The sequence below is a fragment of the Schistocerca cancellata genome, chromosome 5, assembly GCF_023864275.1.
Source record: "Schistocerca cancellata isolate TAMUIC-IGC-003103 chromosome 5, iqSchCanc2.1, whole genome shotgun sequence".
In the NCBI taxonomy this organism is placed as follows: domain Eukaryota; kingdom Metazoa; phylum Arthropoda; class Insecta; order Orthoptera; family Acrididae; genus Schistocerca; species Schistocerca cancellata.
Window position 1 is genome coordinate 480,548,797 of NC_064630.1, and position 19,207 is coordinate 480,568,003.

A 19,207-nucleotide genomic window follows, 5' to 3' on the forward strand; every position below is an offset into this window, starting at 1 on the left:
CGCCCGCATCTCGTGGTCGTGCGGCAGCGTTCTCGCTTCCCACGCCCGGGTTCGGGGTTCGATTCCCGGCGGGGTCAGGCATTTTCTCTGCCTCGGCTGGGTGTTGTGTGATGTCCTTAGGTTAGTTAGGTTTAAGTAGTTCTAAGTTCTAGGGGACTGATGACCATAGATGTTAAGTCCCATAGTGCTCAGAGCCATTTGAACCATTTTTGGAGTGCACTTCTTCCCCCGAAGCTAATGTCTTTCTTCCGGGTCCTAAAATATGAGGAGAGATGGGGACTCTACTGGGGATGTGTAAGGATTTCCCAGCTTAGCTTCTGCAGCGTACTCGAAACAACTACGGCAATACGTGGGCAGACGTTATCCTGTACCTGTCTTCTTTTCAGTTGACTGCCCCTTACAATTCTAGCATATTCTGTCATTTGGTGACGCGCACCACTGCTGTATGGTGTTACAATGACTGTAGCTAACGTGATCTCCATTCACTATTGAACAGCTGTGTTTGTAGACTGAGACACTATCACTGAGATATGATTGTTACCCAGAAGTCTCATATGGGAAATTTTAAACTCAGAGAAAGAGCTGCAAAAGAATACTAGACGCATGTTTGACCTTTACTGGCGGAATAGAAGTGTAATTTTATTCTGGGACAAAGATAGCGGCAAGACTGAGCGCTTCAGCTCGCGCTAGCTATATATCTTCGCGCTTGTTTCCACTTTGCGGACGGGCAGAGTCTGCACGAAATGCAAACGACGCACCCCGGTTGTGGCTCAGCTTGGCAGGTCAGTTTTCCGCGGTGTAAATCCCCAGTGGTTCTTCGTGCCACCCGCACAGTGCCTCCCGTCTCCAGAGAAATGCCGGGTGCTCCATCAACCAGGTCGTTGACCAACGCCGGCCCAACATACGAGCGGCTCTACGGCTACTCATTACGCGGCACGGTTTCAAGAGAGCATGCAATGTACAGAGTCCTGTCTGCAGACTGTCTATAGAACTATTAACGACATTACTTCCTTTAGTTGTCCACTTTCTAAGGAAACAGATGCTCGTAAATAGGCAAGAACTTCTGATATTGTTTGTTTACGACATCGCCGATGAATATCTGCAATAAGTCACAACCGTCAACGGATATTCGTGCGGAGCAATTTAAGACGAAGATACCACCTAAATCTGATTGTTATGGAGACAGATGCAAAGCTGAGACGGCTTGGAAGACTCGTAAGGAAGTGTACATGTAAGAGGGAAGTTGTCTACAAAACGTTTTACAAAAAATACTCAAGAATCATTTGATATGATACCCTTATCATGTTGGATTAACAATACAGATGGAGAAGACTGGCAGAAGTGCCCAACAGTGCGTTTTTTTTATTTTGTTCATCCTATAGACAATAATGTCCACTCACATTGCGGTGAATTTCTTCTGCTGAACTCCAGTCCACTCGTCTGACACGTTAGAAAATGCATAGTATTCGCCAGCTAGAGAAAACTGTAGCAGAAACTAGCCGCACTACACCCCTCTGCAGGTTTAATCGAAATAAGGTTTTCTGGTATCAGGTTAACTGATCTATGAAACGGTTGATAGTCTGTGAGTGAAACCTTCAGTATATTTTTAAGAACACAGCCAACACCACGCTGGTGCCAAGTTATAGTTTCAACACTCACACGCCGTCACAGTTACTCGTAAAAGGCAGCTTATGGTATCCAACCGGACCAATTAGCAAAAATATTACAAAGTGGGAAGTCCATGTCACATTACTCGCTCAAATATTACACAAATTGATCGCTACGAACGTTCAGTTCAAGATCGTGACATGTATAACAAGACACACAGATTTTATTTAATTCAAAAGTTGCAGTTTAAACATAAAACTCGAAATTTCACGTCCTTGTCATTAACACACCTTCACGCTCACTTTGTGGACCTCCACAGACAAGTTTAAGTAGTAATTCCTCAAAATCTGCACAAGTATTCAGAGCCCCTATGTATAAGACCGAACAATGTGATGGCTGAGCTGTAAACTGTCCTTAGACTCCGCAAAGTAATTCTTTAACCCGAAAAATACGTGAAAAGGTACTGTCCTCTGAGTGACTGAGGAACATTATAGCCAATCCGATATCAGAATTAAACCACGCAATCCAGCGTCTTCTACATTTGATCAATCACAATATGACAGCCTTTACGAACAATTTATTAAATGAACACATTTAGAAAATCCACACATATTAGAATGACTCCATCTTTAAAAAACAGAATTTTCGTAGAATGTTTCTTATTTCCCTTGTCTCATAAACTGGCTAATTGCAGTTTACAAATTTCCCCTGTGTGTATGACGCCCTCTCCCTGTACAGACACTATTCTCACGCTAGCATACATTCAGTGAACAGGCACAACAATATTTATTTATTACATTACTTCACATTCAGACCTTCATTTACACTAATTATTAAACATGATCATCAATAATTAATAGAACACATAATATTCACAAATATAAAATATTGTTTCCAAAAAATACTATTTTGTCTACTGAATGTCAAGGTTCTGTAAGATGCTGGCATCTTTCGGCCACAGCCCTAATTAAACTGGTGTCCAAAATTAAAGCAACAAACGGAAATTTTCCAAGGTTGTTTTTGTTTTGCCTCAGAACAGTAGAATCAGATTATAGTAAAGCGGAAACAACATGAAGAATATAAAATGTAAACATCTGCAACATGGATGTACTCACACATTCCGACAACTGGTTAATACATTGAGTATGGGGTAGCAACACAGGCCTGACAAACGACGGGGCATGCTGTGAATGACGTCGCCAATCACATGTTGAGGCAATAACGCCCATTCTTCCTGCTGCGCTGAACGCAAGTCTTGGAGAGTGCTTGGTGGATGCTAGCGTGATGCAGACCGTCTCCCTAGAGCATCTCAGATATGCTTATCGGGTTCAAATCGAGAGAGCAAGCAGGACACTCCATCCGTGCAATGTCTTCCGTTTCAAGGATAACATCAAGCACCCGTGCTCCATGAGGTCGAGCATTATCGTCCACAGCACCTCGCAACAACCGTACATGAGATCTCAAGATCTCATCACGATACCTGAGAGCGGTTAAACCTTGCCGATTTAACCGTACAATTTCGTGAAAAAAAAGCATTATGCCATTTAACGTCTGAGATCATCAGTCCCCTAGACTTAGAACTACTTAAACCTAATTAACCTAAGGGCATCACACACATCCATGCCCGAGGCAGGATTCTAACCTGCGACCGTAGCAGCAGTTTCGTGAGGAGCTCTTTGGGTGGCCAACACAACCCCTGCCCATCTATTAGGGATCCTCCTCGGTATCTGTCTCTTTCCACAACGTTTGGATCCATAAATCGTGTTCCACGTTCTTCCAGATGCGATTTCGTCGAGAATCACTGCCCAGATCAAATCGGGACTCATCTGTGAAAAGAACATTGGCCCACTGTTGGCATGTTGACGGCTCCACTCTAGATATTCCCTTCTGTGAAGACGCGTCAGAGGTACAAGTACAGCAGGTCTCAGACAATAAAGGCTACTTTGCTCAAGTCTTCTGTACACCGATTGCCTCGCAACAACACGCCCAGAGGATGCTGCGAGGCCGTTTAGTACTGAGGCGTCGTGCCTTTACAACCAAGTAACGATTCTCTCTTTTTGATGTTACACTACTTCGGCCCTCCTTCGGGGTACAGTTTCAATAAACATACGCCACATCCGAAAAACAACAGAACGATTCACTTTACGCCTTCGGGCCACATCAGTTTGCCACTATCCTCTTTCCATTCTTCCCATGGCCCTTCACCGCAGAGAGCCTTTTTGGCGGCTTCTCTGTGCCCTACTCCACAGTCTGTGACTGTGTACACAGCGATTATGGATGTGGGACTACCCGGAAAACATTATCCCCTTTAACAGGTGCCCTGATGTGATCTCTGGCGTGGTTGTCCGTTGACCAGAATGCCATCTTCCGTGCAGGACACTATCGTACGGACATATGCTGACAGTTTATGTGATTATATCGTGAATTAAACACAGCGCGGGGAAATAGTGATTTGTTGCTGTGTACTCGCAGTTGCTGCCAAATGAGGGTGCTCATCTGTCATGCTAGAACCATGACTACTGTTCTTATCTATCTGCCCGTTACGTCCGGCTTACACAGGGGCGGCACAACGCAATACGTCTCAAGTACTGCACAGATCTTCGCTGCTTGACTGAGAATGAGTGCGTAACAGGTATGCCGGATCCCAGCGGGAAGCCTACGGGAAAGAGCTTGCACAAAATGGGAAGTTTTACTGTTGAACAAAAGGAGTAAAGATGTGATCACGAAAGATAATTGGGGGTGGGTAGCATAGACAGTTGCTCTTCTCGTGCGCCATTCGGGATTTGAATCGGAAATTTTGGGACGGTGGAGCTACGATTTGTGGAGTACGTTTCTTCAATTTCCGACATCGAATTTCAGACGACTTTGGATTCGCGCAGACACTGGGCACTGGACCATCGTCACACAAGGAATGGAATACTTCTTTGAAATGAAAGAAAGGTAGATGTGATAATTATGTATAGCAACGTGGAGAATAATCACAGAATTACTAAAAGCGAGGGAGGTAGTGTAAAAGAAATGAGACAATTGCAGCATACACGATGCAGTCCGGCTTGTGGTCTAGTAGTTAAGTACGAGTCTGTAAGGTTGCAGGATCAAAACCTGCTCAGACAGCGGAATTTCTCGGTCTGCCTTTGTGCTAGTCCTCACTTCTCAACGATGCGAAAATATACCAAAAACTACAGCTATTTTGGTTTTCTTGTTAAACGGTAGGTCCGCTTTTCCCATTACGATTACAGGAGTAGCTTAAGGGCGTCGCTGTCGCCGAAGTGCGTCCATTTGAAATAAATTTCAAGCAGGCAGCTGAACTCACTTCTTGAGGAACTCCCAATAAATCGTGACCTACAAATGTACTTTATAAGATGTAAAATCACATAGAACGGATAGCGAGAGGAAGAATTAATAAGCAGATCGGCGTAGCGTAAAACGCAATTCTTCAGAGATTAACAGCACCTTATGTCAGCCATTGGCTGAATAGTGAGAACTTCACAGCCTCATTCTCTGACTGTATCCCAGCGTTAAGAGTTTGTAAGTAGTGCAGCCAGAAAAGAATTAACTGTTAAAATTTCACTAAGCAAGAACTACAGAATATTTGAAACAATTAGTGGATAGATGAATTTACCAAAATTATATTATAGGTAATTTTTATAATGTACAACAGTGGTAGTGGTGGTTAGTGTTTAACGTCCCGTCGACAACGAGGTCATTAGAGACGGAGCGCAAGCTCGGGTTAGGCAAGGATTGGGAAGGAAATCGGCCGTGCCCTTTCAAAGGAACCATCCCGGCATTTGCCTGAAACGATTTTAGGGAAATCACGGAAAACCTAAATCAGGATGGCTGGAGACGGGATTGAACCTTCGTCCTCCCGAATGCGAGTCCAGTTTGCTAACCACGGCGCCACCTCGCTCGGTGTGTACAACAGTGAACTGCCACAATTTGGTTTCGGTTTACTTTATTGAAAACATATCGTTATCTGTTTCGAATTTACATCTCTACCTTCAGAAGAATTGCATTCTTTCACCAAAACACATAAAAGTTGGTTTACTTTGAAAATATCATGCAAGGTATCTGACGATGAAAGTCTAAATCCGAAACGGATAATGATATGTTTTGAATACAGTAAAACAAAAATAAATTGTGGCTAGTTGCTGCTGTGCTCCATAACCATTTTGCGTCATATAATATCCGTGTTCTCTAATAATGGCTTCATTATTTGAAAGGATAAAATTATATTGCGTTAACTAGAACATATTTTACATATATAACCTACCTTTTTGCGAGAATTCATCACACACCTCTTTCTCTTAATAACCTACCTTTTTGAGTCATATCTCCTGATTGCTTTGATGCTGCCTGCCACGCATTCTTCTTCTGTAACAATATCATGTCCTAGCAGCACTTGCACCCTACAAGGTCAATTATATCTTGGATGTATTCCAATCTCTGTCTCCCCTGCAGTTTTTATCCTCTATAGCGTCCTCTAGTACCAAGGGAGTTATTCCTTTATATCTTAATCGACGGCCTATGATACATTCCTGTCAGTATTTTCCATATGTTCCCTCACCTAAAATTTAACATTAACAAGGTGAGTGCTCCAATAAGACTTAGTCGCAGTATCCTTGAATGGTGAAAGTAGGTCGTAAGTTAAGGAATATGTCCTTTTTCAAAGGAAGGTGTCATTAAACTGAAAGGCGGTGGCTTAAAGTAATCGCCACTTTAAGGGAAAAGGTACCCAGAATGTCTGTTGCGTTAAAAGGGAAGCCACTTGTGCGAAAGGACGGAGCTAGAAAGAGCTACTTCGGAATATGCCAATTAGAACTACAAAAGTATATTGTTCAGTCAACGAAAGTGTCAATTGTTGCTTTTTTTTACTGATACAATCGTGAGTCGTTTTGCTATGAACCAACATAGATAAAACAAAACTAACATTTCACTCGCATCGTTTATGGTGCATCCGATCACGGATTCTAAAGTTATGTAACTAATCCGTTCTGTCAAAGCCACTGCTCGGGTTTCCTGTAAAATCAAGCGGCCTCGTTGTTTGAGGAGTTTCGGGGCAAGATATGCTGTGATTCGGCCGGCGTGGCCGAGCGGTTCTAGGCGCTACAGTCTGGAACCGCGCGACCGCTACGGTCTCAGGTTCGAATCGTGCCTCAGGCATGGATGTATGTGGTGTCCTTAGGTTAGTGAGGTTTAAGTAGTTCTAAGTTCTAGGGGACTGATGACCTCAGAAGTTAAGTCCCATAGTGCTCAGAGCCATTTGATTTTTGCTGTGATGCAGGAGACTTTTATCTATTCGAATTCAGCTGGAAAAATGGGCACTACGTAGCAGTAATATACTCGCCTTACAGGTTACTGTTTATTTCAGATTTATTACAATTACATTCATACTTACACTTCTGCTTTCATCTTTGGTGTTATCACAGTTGAATAAATCAGCACTGGAAGACATCACTCACTTTCTTACAGTCCCGATTACGAAAATTGAAAGATAAATAAAAATAAATAACCATTATTCGACAACAGTGTATTTAAAAATACTGAGTTTACATAATGCAATGATAAAATAATCATATTGCTTCATTAACTGAACTCCGAAACGAGTCATACGTTAAATAAGGCACACTGGTCACACATACTAGCGCCATGCCTTCTTTCGTGAGCAGAAAGGACGGTTGGCGTCGTTGGCGTCGTTTTAACGCATTCGTGGGAAAGAAGAAAACTGCGGATCCATCTAGGCTGGAAGACTAAGGGTGTTATGACTCGTCGTAGAAATGACTAGTCAATGTTCATTAGTGTAAACATGTTATTTCCTTAGTTGCTCTACAAAAGACGACCCGCAGAAAAGGATCTAGTTCTGCTAGACTATGGCGATGTGCCGGCACTTCGTCAGCATAGCGAGCTGCGGAGAAGACAGAGAGCCAGCAAGAGCAGCGCAGACGTCGACGCACCCAGATGCAGCCCAGAAGTCGCTCCTATAAACATAAAACAAGCGCGTCACCGCCACTGTTGAGAGACGTGCAGACACACACACACACACACACACACACACACACACACACACACACACACACACACGAAATAGTTTAATGCTTTTTGTTTGAGAACGGGGAAAATCGTAGAAAGGAAGTGCCCATTTTTTAACGTAACTCTGAGGATGTCTCGATCCGCTTTACTATACGGAATATGTGATCGAGATGTAGAGATGTAACCGAAACAATTGCTGGGCGATCTTACAATCGAGAGTAGAACTCTGGAACTAATCACTCATCTCTCGTTAAGAAATGAGTACAGCCATCTTTGGTGCTTAAAATCTACACTAAAAAGCCAAAGAAACTGGTGCACCGGTCTAATATCGTGTACGGCCTCCGCGAGCATGCAGAAGTGCCGTAACACTACGTGGCATCGACTCGAATAATGTCTGAACTAGTGATGGAAGGAACTGACACCATGAATCCTGCAGGGCTGTCTATAAATTCGTAAGAATATGAGGGGTGGAGATCTCTTCTCAACAGTACGTTGCAAGGCATTTCAGATATGCTCAATAAGGAGTTTGGTGGCCAGCGGAAGTGTTTAAACTCAGAAGAGGGTTCCTGGAGCCACTCTGTAGCAATTTTGGACGTATGGGGAGTCGCATTCTCCTGTTGCAATTGCCAAAGTCGTCAGGATGCAAAATGGACATGAATGGATGCAGGTGATCAGACAGGATACATAAGTACATTTCATCTGTCAGAGTCGTATCTAAAAGTATCATGGGTCCCATATCAGTGCAACTGCACACGCCCCACACCATTACAGAGCCTACCCCAGCTTGAACAGTCCCCCACTAACACGTAGGGTCCACGGATTCATGAGGTTGTCTTCATATCCGTACACGTCCATCCGCTCGATTCAATTTGAAACGAGGCTCGTCCGACCAGGCAACATGTTTCCTGTCATCAACAGTCCTAGGCGACGTGTAAAGCTTTATTTCGTGTAGTCCCAAGGGTACTCGAGTGGACCTTCGGTTCCGAAAGCCGATATCGATGAATGGTTCGCACTCTGACACTTGTTGATGGCTGTTCTCTTCAGTCGCCGTTGGTCCTGTCCTTGCAGGATCTTTTTCCGGCCGCAGCGATGTCGGAGATTTGATGTTTTACGGGATTCCTGATATTCGCGGTACACTCGTGAAATGGTCGTACGGGAAATTCCCACTTTATCGTTACCTCGGAGATCCTGTGTCCCATCTCTCGTGCGCAGAGTATAACAACACTTTTAAACTCACTTAAATATTGATAACCTACGATTGTAGCAGCAGTAACCAATCTAACAACTGCGCCAGACGCTTTTATCTTATATAGGCGTTGCCGACCGCAGCGCCGTATACCTCTATATTTGAACACCTATGCCTGTACCGGTTTCTTTGGCGTTTCAGTGTATGTCTAACTGCATGGGTCTTCTCTGAGTTTTGTTATTACTTGCTTTAAGCCAACTTGGTAAGGATCCCACTCGATGAACAACGATAAAAAGAAGTTAGAAATCGAATTTTGCAAGAGATTTCTTTTGAGGTCGAATTACATTCCAAGTGAATTCTTCTGAGAAGTCTCCCAAGAGGATGCTAGAAATAGCACTCTTCCATTTTGTTCATGCTTGTAAAATTTGAAGGCTTTATAGTAGCGTTAAAATTTCATTTGTCTGCTGCCTCTCCCAGCAGCTAATCAGCCACCTGTTTCAAGGTGCTGACTCAACTGTGGCGAGAAGACAAACTCACCTGAGACGCACGCAGAGCGGTCTTCGGTGGCCGCATACTCGAACTTGCACTCGCAGAAGCCGTTCCGGCATTCCAAACCGTCTCGGCTGCCGACGACGAAGCACTCGCTAGAGCGCGAGCAGCTACCTCCAAGTACTGCAACACAAATCACATACAGTGCCATTCTGAAAGCCAACTCTATCTGCATTGCATGTATAATACTGCCTGAAGGTGAAAATTCTCTTTACAATCATGGACATAGAGAAACGAAAGGCCTTTGGTAATCTACCAGACTGTCTATTTATTACAGAGATACTGTCAATGTTGTGGTTGAAACTTATTTTTTGTCCGTGTTTGCTTTCGGAAATACGTGGAAATTAGATTCTGCATAGTAATGTTAGAGCGAAGCGCAAAAAGGGATGCGAAGTGAATAAAAACAACAGTCTCATTGGAGCCTTAACGTTTCGGTAAATATATGAAATCCATTATTGAGAAGTCCTGATTAGTTGCAGATGACAATAAAATGGTTCAAATGGCTCTGAGCACTATGGGACTCAACTTCTGAGGTCATCAGTCCCCTATAACTGAGAACAACTTAAACCCAACTAACCTAAGGACATCACACACATCCATGCCCGAGGCAGGATTCGAACCTGCAACCGTAGCGGTCGCGCGGTTCCAGACTGTAGCGCCTAGAACCGCTCGGCCACCTCGGTCGGCTTATAGATGACAAACTGGAGCCATGTGTCACCTGACGGCAAATGATAAACTGCTACACGAACCTCAGTATGTGACTCAAGGTGAAAACATAGTCTTAAAAAAAGTGTTCCACGTATTGAGAGTTGACAGTATAGATCAAAACAACAAAAATATCCGGCAAACATGGGCTCTGTAATGTATACCTTAAGAGCTACGAGCACTTGTTCATTTTCGCTAGTGTGAAACACTTCTGTTCTACTGCAAGCTCTTTGTTATCAGGGAAACTAACTGGCCAACGCGCGGGATCTCCCCGACAAAGCCACTGTACATTAAATATCTTGTGAGTTGTTCAATAACATTTCAGAGAAAATGGAATGGTCCTCCATCGAGCATGAACCACATCTCCAGACCTTGTTGAAAAGGTTTCTCCTCTAGCAGGATAGACAATTCGTCTGATAGGAACTGACGATACCTAACACTAGTTAAGCTGAAACTTCCTTGCAGATTAAAACTGTGTGCCCGACCGAGACTCGAACTCGGGACCTTTGCCTTTCGCGGGCAAGTGCTCTACCATCTGAGCTACCGAAGCACGACTCACGCCCGGTCCTCACAGCTTTACTTCTGCCAGTTTCTCGTCTCCTACCTTCCAAACTTTACAGAAGCTCTCCTGCGAACCTTGCAGAACTAGCACTCCTGGAAGAAAGGATACTGCGGAGACATGGCTTAGCCACAGCCTGGGGGATGTTTCCAGAATGAGATTTTCACTCTGCAGCGGAGTGTGCGCTGATATGAAACTCCCTGGCAGATTAAAACTGTGTGTCCGACCGAGACTCGAACTCGGGACCTTTGCCTTTCGCGCGCAAGTGTGGTAGAGCACACAGTTTTAATCTGCCAGGAAGTTTCATATCAGCGCACACTCCGCTGCAGAGTGAAAATCACATACTAGTTAAGCTGTTTGATACTAGGGAATATCCTATTCGCGTGAAAATTTTCCAGCCTGCAGGTCACCGGCCGACGGTTGGCTCCATTTGCCTGACCACAACACAAAATCCTGTCTGCTATTTCCCATATGGAATAGTAGTTTTCAGTTACGCTGTAAAGGCCGGCCTCTGTGGCCGAGCGGTTCTGGGCGCTCCAGTCCAGAGTCGCGCTGCTGCTAAGGTCGCAGGTTCGAATCCTGCTTCGGGCATGGATGTTTGTGATGTCCTTATGTTAGTTAGGTTTAAGTAGTTCTACGTCTAGGAGACTAATGACCTCAGATTTTAAGTCCCATAGTGCTTGGAGCCATCTGAACCATTTTTTACGCTGGTAAATGGAAAGACAAAACTATAATGTAAAACCATCTTCATTTGTTTACTGAATTCTATAGGTCGTTCGCAATAGCGAAGAGCTTGCATTAGAAGAAATGTTTCATAGCAGCGAAGATGAACAAGTGCTCACAGCTCCTAAGCTATACATTTTAGAGCCCATGTTTACGGGATATTTTTGTCTTCAGATGTCCAAATGTGTGTGTGAAATCTTATGGGACTTAACTGCTTAGGTCATCAGTCCCTAAGCTTGCACACTATTTAACCTAAATTATCCTAAGGACAAACACACACACCCATGCCCGAGGGAGGACTCGAGCCTCCACCGGGACCAGCCGCACAGTCCATGACTTCAGCGCCTGAGATCGCTCGGCTAATCCCGCGCGGCGGTTTTGTTTTTGTCTTCATTTGGCCCATAATACCACCTCTTAAAATAGGGAATCCCTTTTTTAACACCCTGTATTTTGTTAATAATTTGATTACTATAAGCGTAATAATCGCAATAATGTTCATATTATCATGCGAAATTTTTAACTATCACCCGACAGAAAATAAAATGAACTCGTTGATGAATGTGAAATTTCCGGGAAACGTTTATCGGCGTTAAAGCAGGAAACTGTATTTGCTCAAGGCGCAATCCTATTTCCATAATTATTCAGTGTTCCACGAGGAATGGTCAATATTCGGGGATAAGACAGGAACGATCATTCGAACCATAAACGTTCAATAAACGTGGCCTCAAAAAAGAATGCCTTAAGAGCTCGAGATCTTCTTCATCATCAACGCTCGTGGTATAGTGGTTAGCGTTACTGCCTCTGGATCACGGGGTCCTGGGTTCGATGCCCAGGCGGGTTAGGGGGTTTTCTCTGCCCGGGTCCGGGGTGTTTGTATTGTCCTCAGCACTTCATCATCATCATCATTCGTTACAGTGGCTAGATTGGACTGTCTAAAGAAACTGGACTGTGTGAAAACTGCGACTTTGTACGGGCGCTGATGACCGTGCAGTTGAGCGCCCCACAAACCAAATATCATCATCATCATCTTCGATACTGTGAGACATGTCTCTTCTAAAGCAATCTCTTTGCTTTCCATGTTCTGCGAGATAGTAGCGTGGATCCAAACAAGAAAAAACCGTCCAGTAATATAGGCTCTAAAGGGCATAATCTAAGAGCTTTGAGCACTTGTTCACCTTCGGCACTATGAGACACATTTATTCTGCTGAACAAAAGCTTATATCCCTAACGTATGGATTTTAGAGCTTATGTTTAACAAATGTTTTTTTCTTGTATCGGTCGATACTCCCAAAATATGGAAAGCAAAGAGCTTGTAGTAGATACTGCTTTACAGTGTCGAACGTGAACAAGTTCTTACAGCTCTTAAGGTACGTATTTTAGGGACCATGTTTACCAAACAGTTTTGCTTGGAATGGTCGTTCCTGTCGTATTTTCATATTCATGAATACTGACCATTCCTCCCGGGACACCCTGCATAAAGCTACTATTACTTTGTTAAAATTGTTCAAATGGCTCTGAGCACAATGGGACTTAACATCTGAGGTCATCAGTCCCCTAGACTTAGAACTACTTAAACCTAACGACGTCACAGACATCCATGCCCGAGGCAGGATGCGAACCTGCGACCGTAGCAGCAGCGTGGTTCCGGACTGAAGCGCCTAGAACCGCTAGGCCACAGCGGCCGGCTATTACTTTGCTATTTCCACTCTCTTATACTATATTGTGTCACATAACTCTGTTCATTTTCAGAAACAGCGACGCTCACTGAGTGAACGTTATTAGGATAAGCGATTTGCGCATAGAAAACACTTCCTTAACACTTCTTAAAGTAATCTCTCCAGCAGTCAGTATATATCTTCAGTTTCTCTAAATATAAAAAGTTATGAACTGATTTTGTGGCATCATTGTTAAATTATAATATTTTCTAGATTAGAGCAAGAAGAGTTATACATCACATAAGTGAAACGTAAGTAAACTGAGATTGCAACTACAGAAAGAATGTAAATTTTTCAAAAGAAAATTAGTTGTAATTGTTGGAGAAGAAAATGCTATATGCTATATTATCGGATAGTAAAATTAAAACGGTGCAAACCAGTTCCCGGGGTGTGTGTGTGTTGGGGGGGGGGGGGGGGGGAGGAGAGGAGGAATTTATAAACGAAATTTAGGCGGGAAAAATTTTTCTCCCAAAAATTAATGAATGACTTGTTGGCCAGCCAGGAAAACCTAGTCCGTAACAAGCTGATAAGAGGATAGGAAGAGGGCCCGTTCTAAGACAGTGAAAGTAATATGGAGACAATGAAAAGCTAAAGGAAATTTTGAAATGACCCTATTACATCACATGGTCCAGTGGAGTACCAGCAATATTCTCCTTTTCGGTTTCGCAATCTTAGGATCACATAAATTCGAATAAGGTATTTTTGTCGTTGTCTTTATTCTTTATTCTTAAGCTATGGAACCTTCCTCAATGTTCAATCCATGAAGTGTTTATCCTCAGTCTAATTCTGTCCTGGAAAGCTACAGCAGCCTTAGTTTTTGATCTAAATGGTACTCTGTTTCACATTTATGTTTCCTGTCTTCCTGCCGCTGATTCCAGTTACTTTGGTTTTCTTGTTTCACAAGGAATTTGTGTAGTATCTAAAATGTCAACTTCTCCTTGTCCGTTCTAAGTATTTGCCCGAAGAACATAGTCCAACGTCCGAGGTTTCTTTATCTGGGTATACAATAATTGGTTCGCTCATCTTATACATCGGCTCCTCTTTTTTGAGTTCGCAATATCCTCTTAAGAATCCTTCGTTCCACAGGTTCTAGTCTCCTAAGTGATCCTGTTGTTACAAGATTTATCCCTTCCTGCTAGCCATAAAGCTTCGGGGCGAATCACTATTAAAGTCTTAATTTTGCATTGATGGTAAGTTTCTTCTTATTTTACTTGTTCATGATCAGCCTATATGCAAAATTTCACCTTGTTTATTCGTTTTATGATAGCTTCTTTTTATGTCAAACTTTTTTCAGTTCTCGCTACCTTCCCCGCTTTCACTCATACGAACGTCATTTATTTAGGAACTGTCTTGACATTGTTGCATGCTGTGGCTTCGCTATTTCTTTTTTCCTTTTTTGAGTCGTCAGTCTGGTTTGTTGCGGCAATTCCTGCTCTGCGCTAACCTCTTCATATCAGAGTAGCACTCGAACCCCTCTTCCACAAGTACAGGGTTATTACAAATGATTGAAGCGATTTCACAGCTCTACAATAACTTTATTATTTGAGATATTTTCACAATGCTTTGCACACACATACAAAAACTCAAAAAGTTTTTTTAGGCATTCACAAATGTTCTATATGTGCCCCTTCAGTGATTCGGCAGGCATCAAGCCGATAATCAAGTTCCTCCCACACTCGGCGCAGCATGTCCCCATCAATGAGTTAGAAAGCATCGTTGATGTGAGCTCGCAGTTCTGGCACGTTTCTTGGTAGAGGAGGTTTAAACACTGAATCTTTCACATAACCCCACAGAAAGAAATCGCGTGGGGTTAAGTCGGGAGAGCGTGGAGGTCATGACATGAATTGCTGATCATGATCTCCACCACGACCGATCCATCGGTTTTCCAATCTCCTGTTTAAGAAATGCCGAACATCATGATGGAAGTGCGGTGGAGCACCATCCTGTTGAAAGATGAAGTCGGCGCTGTCGGTCTCCAGTTGTGGCATGAGCCAATTTTCCAGCATGTCCAGATACACGTGTCCTGTAACGTATTTTTCGCAGAAGAAAAAGGGGCCGTAAACTTTAAATCGTGAGATTGCACAAAACACGTTAACTTTTGGTGAATTGCGAATTTGCTGCACGAATGCGTGAGGATTCTCTACCGCCCAGATTCGCACATTGTGTCTGTTCACTTCACCATTAAGAAAAAATGTTGCTTCATCACTGAAAATATGTTTCGCACTGAACGCATCCTCTTCCATGAGCTGTTGCAACCGCGCCGAAAATTCAAAGCGTTTGACTTTGTCATCGGGTGTCAGGGCTTGTAGCAGTTGTAAACGGTAAGGCTTCTGCTTTAGCCTTTTCCGTAAGATTTTCCAAACCGTCAGCTGTGGTACGTTTAGCTCCCTGCTTGCTTTATTCGTCGACTTCCGCGGGCTACGCGTGAAACTTGGCCGCACGCGTTCAAACGTTTCTTCGCTCACTGCAGGCCGACCCATTCATTTCCCCTTACAGAGGCATCCAGAAGCTTTAAACTGCGCATACCATCGCCGAATGGAGTTAGCAGTTGGTGGATCTTTGTTGAACTTGGTCCTGAAGTGTCGTTGCACTGTTATGACTGACTGATGTGAGTGCATTTCAAGCACGACATACGCTTTCTCGGCTCCTGTCGCCATTTTGTCTCACTGCGCTCTCGAGCGCTCTGGCGGCAGAAACCTGAAGTGCGGCTTCAGCCGAACAAAACTTTATGAGTTTTTCTACGTATCTGTAGTGTGTCGTGACCATATGTCAATGAATGGAGCTACAGTGAATTTATGAAATCGCTTCAATCATTTGTAATAGCCCTGTATTTCTTGAATGTATTAAAATCTCTCTCTAGTATCACTGAGATATTCCCCTGCGTCTTAATACATGTCCTGTCATCTGTACCTTCATCTTCTCAGTGTTTTCCATATGTTCCTTTCTTTGCCGTTTCTCTGGAGAACCTCCTCATTCCTCATCTTATCACAGGACTTAATTTTCAAATTCTTTTGTAGCACCATGTCTCAAAAGCTTCGATTATCTGCTGTTGCGGTTTCCCAACAGTCCGCTATTCACTACCTTACAATGCGATGCTCCAAACGTGCATTCTCGTTCTCCCTGAAATTAAGGTCTATGTTTGATAGCAGTAGATTTTTATGGCCAGAAATGACCGCTTTGCTTTTTGTGTACACATTGATTCCCATGGGATATTTTGCTTCCAAGGTAGCAGAATTTCTTAAATTCATCTGCCTCCGATCACCACTTTCGATGTTAAGCTTCCTCCTATTCTCATTTCGGCTACTTCTCATTACTTTCGTCTTTCTACGGTTTACTGTGAGTCCACATTCTGTACCTATAAAGATCTATAGACCAACTTTAGCTGCTTATCTCTAGAGCTGGATGGATCGATTAGTTACGTCATGCAATGATACCTAGAATGTCACAATATCGTCTGCGAAAGCTGGACACCTGTTCTTCTTGCACCCCAATCGCAGTTCACCCACTTCTTTCAATTCTCGTCGACGTTACTGATCACCATATCAAGCAAACTGTTAAAACTGAAAGTGTTGCTCTAGACTTACCCTTTTTTGTGGTGTTGGTTAAGGTCTTTTTAATCATTTCAAATCATTTTATGAGTGGATTAATAACAATAATAGAAATAATAAATTGGAAAAAAAATTCAATTTCTTTAATCGCAGAATGACTATCTCTAAAACTCCCTGCAACCGTGTAAGCGTCAAAATCCATCTCTCTCTCTCCCTCTCTCTCTCTCTCTCTCTCTCTCTCTCTCTCACACACACACACACACACACACACACTCTCTCTCTCTCTCTCTCTCTCTCTTCGTTTCTCTCTTTTTCTCTGTCCTCCTCTCTAGATAAAATAAAGGCAGTTCTTATAAACTAATATTGAGTCCCTACAAGCTAACAGTTCGGGTCGGGTCGTCAGGTGGACACAAAGTGAACGTGAAGGAGATCAAGTGTGGTAAAACATCGGCGTCGGTCTCAGACGAGGCACTGGCGCAAAGCCTACCTGTGTTGTTCCAGCAGGCGCCATCTGCGAAGTGCATCCCGGCCAAGCAGACGCACGAGCCGGTGGTCGTGTTGCAGGTCGAGTATTTGCCCATCAGCGGCTCACACTGCACAGACTCGATGCAAGGGCCCCCCTCTTCCGTCGCCACTGCAACATCAGGCAGCTGTCAGTTCAGTGTTTATCCTCTAGTACTCTAAACGAGTAAGGGCTCTTTGTAACATCATCAAAATAGGCTTCTCAGTAAAGAAAATAATTCAGACAAAATATACCGGGTAGTTATAATTAAGCTTTCCCTATTTAACATGTTATAACACGGAAACTAATTACCGTACAAGCACCAAACTTGGTAGCATTAATGTCCAGATTACGGGGTCCATGATTTTCATGCGTCACGGCGCCACCGTCCAGTTCCAGTTATGGCCTCCAGGTGCCGTGATCAGTCATCGTGATCCATAGTCTCACACAGCTGACCAGTCGCAGTGCACTTGTTGACGTGTCAACATCAGCTTGGACAAAAGCAGCAGGGCATTACTGGTGAAGCTCTATTATCAAAACAACAATAATGTTGCAGCTGCACTTCGAGAATATGGCTGACTGAAAGGATTACGGAAGGGACGACCTTCTCCACCTGCTGTGCGGAGCATGATGTAAAAGTTCAAATCAACTGGACAACTGGACGTCGCTCCGGGAAGAGGTCGACGGCGGGTTGCACCACATGTGGTTGATGAAATCGCAGTTGCTATGGGAGACAACGCTGCGCGCGATTCCCGATCGTCAGGCGATGCCCGTGCTGAGTCACGACAGTTGAACATTCCGTGCTCCACTGTACGGAAGGTGCTTCAAACCATTCCCAAATGGTATACCTACAACATCCCTATCGTACAGCATCTTGCACCATAGGACGCACAACGACGAGTTGACTTCGCTCTCCCTGGACCATCCTATGGACCAACGAACGCACCACCGTATGGTGTGACTTCACGGCTACGTTAATCATTGGCCAACTCCTTTTGAACAGGTTCTCGCTCAAGGACCAAAGACATGCAGTGTAACTGGCCAGCGTTACTACGATACGCTTCGCCAGCATGTCGTATCCGCCCTACAGGAGAGAGACATTGAACTCAACAGTTTTCAAGCAAGTTGTGGCCCCACTGCACATCGCTCGTGAAGTTCACCTGCTTTTCAGAAACACATTTGGAAACTATCGAATTATCAGCCGATCGTTTCCAAATGTTTCGCCAGTGCCATCACCTGATCTCTCTCCCTGTGATTTCTGGTTGTGGGGTTACCCGAAGGTCGGGTTTACCAGGTGACCATTCACATACGTGATGATCTGAAGCGCAGTATATCAATAGAGGTAGCTAGCATACCTCCATACATGCTTCGTCCTGCTGAGCAGAATGCAGTCCTGCGCTATCAGACTCTTCTGAACACTGATGGGCGCCATATTGAGCCCTTTTTGTAGCAGTAATGGACCGGCAAGTAATGATATTATGTACCGCAGCAGAACATTAAAAGTGTTTCAATTGAATTGCTTCTGGATTATTTTTCTTCCCCATGTCTCTGATATTAATGGTAACAAGTTTGATACTCCTACGGTAATTAGTTTCCGAGTTAAAGAGGGGTAGGTTAATTATAACCACCCGGTATGTATGGTGCGAAAAGTGGCAATTGACTCTAAACGAGGAAAAGTATGAGGTCATCCACATGACCACTAAAAGGAATCTGTCAAATTTCCACTACACACTAAGTCGCAAAATCTAAAGGATGCCTATTCAATTAAATACCTAGGGATTGCAATAACGAATAACTTAAATTCCGAAGATCACATACGAAATGTGCGTTTTATTGGCCCGACACTTGGAAGATTGAACAGATCCACTAAAGAAACTGCTTAAACGACGTTTGTCCGTCCTATATTGGAGTAGTGCTGCACTGCAAGGAATCTCGTCGGATGAGGTAGGCAGAGCACATCTGAAAATTTCAAAGAAGAACAGCTCATTTTGTATTATCGTGAAATATGGGACCGAGTGTCACGGCAGTAATTAAAACAAAGGCCTTTTCTCATTGCGGTGATATTTTTTCACGAAATTTTAAACT

At 43.6% G+C, this 19,207-nt stretch overlaps 1 protein-coding gene across 1 annotated transcript in view; it reads right to left on the minus strand.

The window, feature by feature from the left end:
• Window positions 1-7,306: 7,306 nt before the first annotated feature.
• Window positions 7,307-19,207, minus strand: part of LOC126187846 (prion-like-(Q/N-rich) domain-bearing protein 25) — a 150,383-nt gene continuing 138,482 nt past the window's right edge. The window contains exons 12-14 of the mRNA XM_049929157.1: window positions 17,108-17,254; window positions 9,359-9,493; window positions 7,307-7,583 (exon numbers count right to left, since the gene is read on the minus strand). Of these exons, the coding sequence (XP_049785114.1) occupies window positions 7,498-7,583; window positions 9,359-9,493; window positions 17,108-17,254 (368 nt within the window). The 3' untranslated portion in view covers window positions 7,307-7,497. The remainder of the gene's footprint in view (window positions 7,584-9,358; window positions 9,494-17,107; window positions 17,255-19,207) is intronic.